This window comes from Ursus maritimus, unplaced genomic scaffold, assembly GCF_017311325.1.
Source record: "Ursus maritimus isolate PB19 unplaced genomic scaffold, ASM1731132v1 scaffold_20, whole genome shotgun sequence".
NCBI lineage: Eukaryota > Metazoa > Chordata > Mammalia > Carnivora > Ursidae > Ursus > Ursus maritimus.
This window is the reverse complement of record NW_024424453.1, coordinates 8845249-8855426: the sequence shown is the minus strand read 5'-3', so window position 1 is coordinate 8855426 and position 10178 is coordinate 8845249. Positions and strand designations below refer to the sequence as shown.

At 42.9% G+C, this 10178-nt stretch overlaps 1 protein-coding gene across 2 annotated transcripts in view; it reads left to right on the top strand.

The window, feature by feature from the left end:
- The first annotated feature begins 513 nt into the window (after window positions 1-513).
- Window positions 514-10178, top strand: part of LOC103677562 (TCDD inducible poly(ADP-ribose) polymerase) — a 30326-nt gene continuing 20661 nt past the window's right edge. Inside the window, exons 1-2 of one of the 2 annotated variants that reach the window (XM_040636642.1) lie at window positions 514-737; window positions 3992-4954. In XM_040636642.1, coding sequence (XP_040492576.1) covers window positions 4038-4954 — 917 coding nt within the window. In that variant the 5' untranslated portion in view covers window positions 514-737; window positions 3992-4037. Of the gene's footprint in view, window positions 765-3991; window positions 4955-10178 lie in introns of both variants that reach the window. The other variant, XM_008706805.2, reaches the window with a different exon arrangement.

The window sequence follows — 10178 nt, the reverse complement described above, 5'->3', positions numbered from 1 at the left end:
GCGGCTGGGCCCACCCGTCAGGCATGGGGCGGGCGACCCCGTCTGGCCGCAGCGGCGGCAGCAGCCGTTTGTCTCTTCTCGGGGTTCCGCGGCTTCAAGGACAGGAGGCGTCTTGTGAGGAGGCAAATAAAGCCAACCGCACAAGAAACGGCTCGTTCCGTTTCACATCTACTCTCGGGTGCCTGGGTTTCCTCGGAACACAGTGACCCTCCATGTGTCTGCAGGCAGGTAGAGACTGCCCCACGCGGCACACACTTTCCCTCCTCACAGCCGCGCGCTCCCTAACGCGCGTAGACCTGGACCCGCCGGTACTCAGCCGGCGCGCGGAAGGACACGCCCCCTCGCGGGAGCACGCGGCCGCCGCACGCACACTTCGCGCGCCTCCCTGCGAGCGAGCGCGCACGCGCACGTGGGGCGGGCCTCCTTCCCGGCACCCACTGAGCGTCCGGCCCTCTCACCCCACCCCTCTCCCCCGCTGTCCAGGCTCCGCCTCCGCGACGGGGCAGCCGAGAGGAGGCGACCGGAAGCCACTTTAAAGCAGAGCTCGGGGTGACAGGCGAGCGAGCTGCATCGGGAGTGCGGTCGCGGCTTTCTGCACTCCCGGCGGCGGAATGGCCCGTTCGCTGCTTGTCGTATCTCCGGCCTGCGACCCTTAGACGCCCAAGCCCACTCTCCGCGCCAATCCTCCCGCGCGGACGCTGCCAGCGAGCCGGCGGTGCGGCGACCCGGCTCCTGCGGTGCGTTCTCTCAGGCTGCGCGATCAGGTAAAGGGCTCCGGGTGGGCTCTGGGGGACGGACGAGAGACCCTAACTGGGATGGCGGGCGCGGACGGGGACGCCGCCTCGCAGCCTCTGAGGGATCTAAGGTGATTGATATTTAGACTGTGAGGTTTTTTCTACCGAATTCACTCGGATCCCGTCAGTGCCGGGATGGGATTGGTTTACACTTCTTAATCACTTACGGCCTCGGGCAGGTGTATAAATCGGAGGAGGACACAGGGGTTTAGTCGTCGCCGGCGTCTCCCCGTTCCCACTTGGTCTGGGTGGGCGCGGGGGGCGCGTCTATGCGGCCTCCCCCGCCGGGCGGACCCCGAGCGCTCTGAGGCGGAGGATCATTTCGCAGATCGAGGTGCCGTGAACGGCAGCTGAGGGGAGCCTTCCGGCAGACCCGCGTTCCGGCTGCAGCCCAGAAGTTTGCAGGCTGTTTTCAGATCAACTTTGAAGGCGCAGAAGTCTTCGCCTTCCTTGCCTCCACCCCGAGAGGCGCCGACCGCGTTTCCCCCTGCGCTTCTCGGCTCATTTCTGCGAGCCTCCGAGACTCGCAGGACGATCCTCTCAGGAAGGTCGGTTGAGGAGGCGAGATCCATTAACTGTGGAAGGTGCGGTGAGGGGCTTCTGGGATGGAGGGAAGCCTGGGCGGGGGTTGCTCGTTGGGACGAGGCTGCAGCGAGGGTTCGGGGGCGCTCCGGTGCTTGTCGAGGGGGAAGGGGGGGTCGGATGCTCCGGAACGCCGGGAATTGGCCGAGCCGGGCGGCGCCTCAGCCGCGCTGCGCGGAGTTGGCGCGGCCCGGGGGGCGGAGCTGCGAAAACCGCCGTGGCCTGCAGGAGGCGTCTCTCGGACCCGGGCTCGGCGTCCCGAAGTCGCGCCGCGGCTGGTTGGCGCGAGTCCTGAGTTTGCAGCGGGTGGTTTCCGTGCACGGTGCCAGGGGCCGGGAGTGCGGGGAGGACGGGGGATATCACGAGGCGAGGGGTGGAGCGGTAGGTCGCCTGCAGCGGGGGGCCGGAGGAAGTGTCCTTCCAATCTTTATTTTTCTGTTATGCAAACTAATTGAGGAACTAGGTTCTAGTGACTTCCCCACTCCAGCCACTCCTCAGTTCTCTACCTCTTCCTCAGTTTTATTTCCGAGCCTGACTGAGGGCAATAACAGGAAAAGTTATAGTGTGTGTGTGTTGTGTACACCCCTATAAATAAAATTGGTTCAGTGTGTTTTCCCTTGAGTGGATGTGATAGGGGTGGCGCGCTCGCGGGTGTGTGTGTGTGTACGCGCGCCCGCGCTCACAGACACGCGCGAGGGAAGGCACAAGCGAGTTTAGTGTGGTGGAGAGGGAATACCACAATCTGTGCCAATTGTGCCCTGAGGCAAGAGCACCGAGTGATGAATAATAACGCCTGGCTTGGCTGCTTTCCAGTTGATTTATGTCTTATGTCAAGTCCCTCCTTGTGAAGCTTTCCCTAACAATGCCAGCTCACATTGAACTCTTTTTTTGCCTTTTTCTTTTGTACTTTTCGTGTGCGCTAACACCTGGTTATATACAGTTGAGCATTGAAAAACGGGTTTGAACTTTCCGGGGTCGCCTATATGCGGATTTTGTACAGTACTGTAAACATATTTTCTCTTTTTTGCTATTTTCTCAATAAGGTTTTCTTTAGCTTACTGTGTTGTAAGAATGCAGTATGTGATACACAGAACACAAAACATACGTTAATCAGTGTTGATTCTGGTTAACAGTAGCCTGTTAAGTTTTTCAAGAGTCAAAAAGTTACAAGCAAATTTTTCCCAGGATGGGTTCCTTGAACTGTCCCTACCCCGGTCTTGTTCAAGGGTTAAGTGTATTGTGTTTTATTTCTGAGTTTGATCATTAAGAACTTTTTATATGTAGATTCATGAATCTCTCCAATGAGATTTTTAATATTCATTTTTTGGGGGAGTCAGTTTTATGATTTTGTTGTTGACCTGTAAAGGCTAACGGAACTAGTCATTTAACAGGTGCTTTTTCTTCAGTAATTCAGTTAATAAATATTATAGAGCACCCACCGTGTGCGTGGTACTGATACCTGGGAGGAGTTATTTGATGAAGTATGGACCCTTGCATCAATGATCTCTTTTCCTTTTAGTCAGTTGGCCAAGAGAAGATTAATTGCTCATCACCAGCTCTTCTACCTTGTACAGTGCTTAGTAAATGTTTTCAGAATTGGTTAATGAATGTTAGATTGTGAAGGAAACACCATTTGTCATTTTACAAAGTTTTCATTGCTTTTTACTGTAAGTTTTAGTTTTTTTCAAGGGGTCTGATTCTTTGAGGAGAGCACTCTTCTTGGTCTCAGTAGTTCATTAGGAATTTGACATTTGGTGTGTGTTTTATATTCTTGTGTTGTTTTTCTATAATATGTCTTCATTTGTTTTAATAGATAAAATCATATGTGTAACTCTTCTGAAGACAAGAATAAGGAGGCCCTTTCTGTGAAGTTGTGTTTGGTTTCTAAGACAGCGTATAGTGGTTGCTGCAGATGTAGCTTCTGTTGCTAAACAAGCAGCTGGTATTCTTCCTCCAGTAGTGGTAATGTTTTGGGAATTGTAAAAGTAGACCCTTAACATCCTCCGGGAATGTATTGGAATTTAGTAATGCTTCAACATGCTCCTGGCTTTCTCCCATATGACATTTCAGTTGAGAGCCCTTGTTTCTTGAATATATCCTCATACTTTAAATTCACTCACTATTTAACTTTGAAGTTTATCCTTCATTTGGTGAACTTTTTTTTTTTTAACAAAGAAACAGGTTTTGTCACCTCGTGGGATAGGTGATAAACAACTGTGAAGAGAACCACAAAGCAGAGATGTGGTTTCCCTGTTGTCATTTGTTAGCCACACTTATTTCTACCCCTCACCCCCCCACCACACCCTAGACTTACAGTAAAAATTCATACCCTAGCAGAATTACCCATTGTATATTGTCCACCAATAAATGTCAAGAGCCTGGTGGAAGGTCCTATCTCTTTACGTTTACCTGCTATGGGCTTTTTGAATAGACTTGGCTGCTTTGGAGCCTTAATTTCTCAATAAAATTTAAAATTGACCTATAAAGATGAAATATGGTATAAGAGGAGTGACTTGAGGGACTTAGTCACAGACTAAAACAAAACATTTTGACGAATGGATAGGATCCAGTTTTCGTCAGTTTGTAAATGATCATCTTCTTTCTTTTCCTGGTAGGATTTTTAGACTCTGAGGAGCAATTGGAGCTAATCCACACCACACCATGGAAATGGAAACCACCGAACCTGAGCCAGACTGTGTAGTCCAGCCTCCCTCTCCTCCTGATGATTTTTCATGCCAAATGAGACTCTCTGAGAAGATCACTCCATTGAAGACTTGTTTTAAGAAAAAAGAGCAGAAGAGATTGGGAACTGGAACCCTGAGGTCTTTGAGGCCAATTTTAAATACTTTGCTAGAATCTGGCTCACTTGATGGTGTTTTCAGATCTAGAAACCAGAGTGCAGATGAGAGCAGCTTACATGAACCTATAGTGAAAAAACCCCTGGAAATCAGTCCGTCATGTCCACCAGCAGAAAACAGTATGTCTGTCCTGATTCCTGATGGGACAAGTGTTGGGGGCCAAATACCAGAAGCCCATCCTTCCACGGATGCTCCAGAGCAGGTGGTTCCAATCCAGGATCACAGCTTTCCACCCGAAACTCTCAGTGGGACGGTGGCAGATTCTACAGCAGGGCACTTCCAGACTGACCTTTTGCATCCAGTTTCAAGTGATGTTCCTACTAGTCCTGACTGCATAGACAAAGTCATGGATTACATTCCAGGGGTTTTCCAAGACAACAGTTTTACAATCCAGTACATTTTGGACACCAGTGATAAATTGAGTACTGAGCTCTTTCAGGACAAAAGTGAAGAGGCTTCCCTTGACCTTGTGTTTGAGCTGGTGAACCAGCTACAGTACCATACTCACCAGGAGAATGGAATTGAAATTTGCATGGATTTTTTGCAAGGTACTTGTATTTATGGCAGGGATTGTTTGAAGCACCACACGGTCTTGCCATATCATTGGCAGATCAAGAGGACAACTACTCAGAAGTGGCAGAGTGTATCCACTGATTCCCAGGAGCACTTGGAAAGATTTTACTGTAACCCAGAGAATGATAGAATGAGAATGAAGTATGGGTATGTATTTATAACTACTTTAAAGCTGTTGTTAAATCCTATAGAGAAGGTCAAAAGGCTATAGTAGGGTGGTTTCTTTCAGTAGTAACCTAACAGGTTTTATTCTTTTGGCTGTATGCTATCCTGATTTTTCATGTTGGTTCAGTGCAGACTATTTACCTAACCAGACAATGAAGGTTTTATGATTTGAATAATTCATATGTCACTCTACAACATGTGTGTGCCTGAGAAGTTGCATATACATTGAATGCTGTGAATCAAATTCTTAATCGTACAAGAGAGCTTGCTTTTGAAAGAAAATCCAGGGTTAATCTTATAATAGCATACATAATGAATACCAAATTTATCTAATTTTAAAATTTTGCATATTGAGTAGCTGCTGTTTTTTAAAGGGAAATAATATTGTTTGCGGATTTTTGTGGCCCTCTTTCCATTTTGAATGGTACAGTTTTGTGTACTTCTTCTCAGACTTCTGAATCCTGCCCAAACATGTTAAATTTCCTTTAGTTTCCTTAAGGCTTTTTACCAGTAAGTTTATTATTCTACTTATCTTACAGATAAAATTATTCTACAATTCAGGCTGTTTTCTTAGACCTGAATAATGAGTTGAAGGGAAAATTTATCTTAATAGATATGTTTATCGTTTACATAAAAAAACAGTTATCCTCAAGTTTTTGTATGCAAAGCATGTGCATAAATAATCCAGTTCTTTTAGGTGTGGATGCCCAAGCAATATTCACTCAATAGGGAACTGAAACTTCCATATCTGAATTCCTATTTAATTGAACATAAAAATGAAGAGGAAATGATAGTTGCCACTTGTGAAGTTGCTAGTGTAATAACAGTGGTGTATAGTAAGCAGTAATCTTTGTGTCTAGTTGTTTCTCCTGTAGTATAGGAGTATAGGAGTAAATATGTGATATTAATAGCTATTTGTCTATGTCCAAGAGAAAGGATTAAAATTATATGAGGGGAGAAGAATACATCTGTCCATGCTACCTGACTTGGGAGACAGTGAGGGCAACCTGACAGCTTCACAGATGATGAATGGCCTGATGTGGTATCAAAAGGCATGACCCATAGGAAGGAAAAATATGCTGAGTATCCTAATCCACAAGTCCAAGAGAAACCTTTTTTTTTTCCTTTTAGATTTATTTATCTATTTGAGAGAGCAAGAGCGTGCACGCACGCAGGGGTGAGGGGTGGGGGTGAGAGTCTTAAGCAGACTCCATGCTGAGTGGGTTGGGGCTGGATCTCATGACCCTAAGATCACAACCTGAGCCGAAACCAAGAGTAGAGTACTTAACCGACTCTCGCCATCCAGACACCCGTGAGAGAAACACTTTCTTAAGAGTCATCTTTGTTCATTGTTCACAGATAACTTGGGTTACACCAGCCCAGGTGTCTGGAGACTCAACAATCAAATGGTGTCAGTAAACCGTTTCTAAATTGTCTAATTTTGTTAGTTTTGATGTTAACCTGTGTGCAACATAGTGCCAGGGCATTGTTGGCATTGTAGAAACCAGCTTTTTGTTTTGTTTTTGTTTTTAAACTTGCTCCGTTTTAGTATTAGGTAAGTGGTTTTCTCTTAATATTGCATTATTTCAGTTGTATAGTACACAGGTCTGTGTGTCGTTTTAGGAACTTAATTATTATCATGAGACCAGAACTTTGGATCTTGCATTTCAAAAGAGCTGCATGGAACAAGATAAGAAACAATATAAGACCCAAGTTTAAGGCATTATTATATAGGAGCCCCTTGGGATAAAAGTAAGATAATATCAAAAATGTAGCTTAATTCATGGGCGGCTCAGTCGGTTAAGCATCCTACTCTTGGTTTTGGCTCAGGTTATGATCTCATGGTTGTGGGATCCAGCCCCACATTGGGCTCTGTGCTCAGTGTGGAGTCTACTTCAGATTCTCGGTCCCTCTCTCGCCCTCTCTCTCCCTCTCTCTTTCTTTCTCTCTCAAATAAATAAAATCTTTTTTTTTTTTAAAGAATGTAGCTTTCTAATCGTTAATGTATTATCTTGATAGTATTAGGTATTCAAGATTCTTTGCTTGGGTAGCAAAATTCTTAGATCCTGTAATAAAGCTAAGTACTTTTAATTTTTTTCTTTTAAAGCAAGCTTTGGAGGAGAGAAAAATGTTTTCTATTTTATCTTAAAAATCTTTTTAATAAGGTATTGTCCAAAATCTATGTTGCCCATGAGCTAGCAATTCTAAATTGGTATGTCAAGGTAATTACTTTTATATACTCTCAAAGTCACTGTAATCCTTCCATCTCCAGATTGCAAAACTGCAAAATAGTGGCCTCCCACTTCACTCTTATGAAGCAAATTTCCAGTCCGCTGAGTACTTCAGCATCTTGGTACATTAAGTTTCTGTCTGTTTGAATTGGTCAGGAAGAAACTAGCAGGATTATTGTCCAACACATTACATTCTGTTACCATGAGAAGGCAAGACAGGTATTTTGATCTCAAAAAAATCCAAGAACTCAGGTCAGCAGCATATTGGGTGTTTTATTCTTTGGTAAAATTACTTGGCTAGAGAATTAGACCTAGATATAGGCCTGTAAGTGTACATTGTTGGATCAGTTATAAAGTAGTTGCAGTGAGTGCTTGATTTCCAAATCTGTTTTAATGAACTAAACTAACATTTACTTCTCACTTGAGAGATGAAGTATGAGTGAATTATTGTAATTACTAATGCTGCTGCTACATTGTTAATGGTAGTAAGTGGTCCTGCTCTGATAAAAATAGCAAAACGTATTAACAGATAATTACTAGTAAAGTGAAGTTCTCCATAGACAACAGTAAGAAATATAAGATTGTAGATAGCTAAGTGTCAAAAATTAGGCTTTTGGGAAGTTGACCTGTGGTCATTGCAACCTGGTTTTCCTTGTATTCCAAAGCGATGTTGTGTTTCCTGGCAACAAGATGCAGATAACGGCATGTTGAGCCTTGCTGAGAGATTCACAAACAAGCTGGAGCAGCCCAGGTTCACATGGTTACCACATTATTTGGCTAAAGCTATTAATCTCTGTGGTCAGGCCTGTAAAGCTGGTCTATCTGTACAGATTGCACATAACCAGGAAGTGTGTGTTCAGCTGTGTATATGCCCAAGTCTAGCCCAGCAGTGTGGATTCAGAAATAATGAATGTCAATTGCTTATCCCACTTGTTTTCAGCACTTTATATGACTTGGAAAATCATTATATACCGTATCGCTGTTACTTCATTGTATGAAACTTGGGGAAAGCTCATAGTTCTGGGTCTCTAGAAGAGACAAAAGTTCATAGTTTCAAACTGTACAGATAAAATTCTTTGTTTTGCAAATGTATTGGATTTAACATCTAAATTAATCCAAATTAGATGTGCAGTATTCATTTTATTTTCAAGAATGAAATTGGAAAGGAAGTTGAGCTAGGTAAGTTCACAGGTCCCTTCCAACTCTTTAGTCAAGATCCCTAGAAACTAAAAACATTTAAAAAAGGATTTCAATAGTAAATGCTTATTTGGTTCATTATAATGAAATTATTTTAATTATTCTTTTCCAGTTTTGTCTTTATCCCAAAGTATGATACAATACCACTTTGCTCACTCTGCTTTTATATATCTCCAGATGTTTATTGCTGACATCAACTGGAAACTAGCTGTATGTATGAACTCCCCATATTTAGATGCCAAGGCTTCTTTTGCACACGGGATGGGCTTTGGAGAATTTCCAAATTCCAAATACACAGTTAAGAAAACAACACTGAATGTTTTGTTTTCGATTAAGAAAACATCGTCTCTGACAATTTAGGCACTCATCCTTAATAGGAAATGATACTAAATGGCAGGACTAAGCAGTTTTGAAAGAGCTTTACTAACTATGTAGAATACTGTTGTGGTTAATTGAAATTGTGAAGGATGTGCAAATTTCTCTTTAGCAGCTGAGATCACCACCGTTTTTTGTATTATATTCATGTTAAAGTGTGCCAGAATATAGAACAGTCTCCTAGATATTACCACCCATGAAGGAAAGGCACTCTGCAGACTTTACTTGTAGGTAATCTGTAGATGAAAATAAGTCCCAAGTGGTAATTTCTAATCCTGAATTCCTGAAAGAAGGAGAGGGTGAAGAAGAAAGTACAAACCTAGACTCCATGGTTAATTTTTCTCAGAGGCCAGTGTTCTTTTCTCCTCTTTTGGAATTAAAGCTTATTGATACGAGAGGAAGTTTTACTAGTTTATGGTTTAAGCGCAGAGTGGTGTTACAGTCTTACTTTTGAGTGATTTTGATTGTTAATTACTTTTAGAAGATTGTTGTGTTTTTTTTTTAATCTGTCCAAGGGACAATACCATTAGATAACGTCACAGGAACTCCGTGAAAGAAGACAGGGAGAAGTGCATATTTCATAATACAGAGCATATGCTGCTGTTTTCTATTTGACTTGAGGAGTGGATTGTCTAAAGTAGAATGAGCTCCTGACTGAACTATACTGGAATAGTTAAATTAGCCAAGTTAGCTCTGGTCTACACAGCTGTGATGACATAGGAACTAACTCATTATGTGTTATTGATAACACTGGAGAGAGGAGAACAGCTGAAACTTACTATGCCTTGTGACTTTTTGGTATTTCTTGAATATACACAGCTGGATGAGTTTGAATTTATTTAAAAAATTCCTGCCTAAGAGAAAGAGAGAGCTCCATAAGCAAGAACTGTGTTTGAAGTGACTTTTCAAAATGTGTGCCTTCTGCTTTAGGATAAAGCAATCCAATGAATTATTTTTTGTACCTCTTTATGCTCTATTTACATATGAAAGAAAACTAATTGGCTTCTGTCTATACTAATCCAGAGAAGTTACTGGGTCTGTGTAGAGCTATCATGGGAATCAATAGCAATCATCCATTTATTCCCTTTCTGGTTTTTTGTTTTTTGTTTTTTGTGTTTTTTTTTTTTTTGTCAATAAGCAGATTAGACTTTTTGAAGCAGCTGTCACCTGGCTTCAGGTTGGGGTCAGTCTGTTCCTGAAGTATTTACAGTAATGAAAATGAACCTTGCAAAAGCCAAAGATGTATAACTTTTAAATCAAATAGTTGAAGGAAATAGTTTATAAGGTTATCTAGCAGTCCCTAAAAATAATTGCATGATACAGTATGCATTTTCTTGAGTTGACTCTAGAGCTTTTATGTTTTATTGTAAATAAATGGGGAAAACATGAGTATGCTCATCATT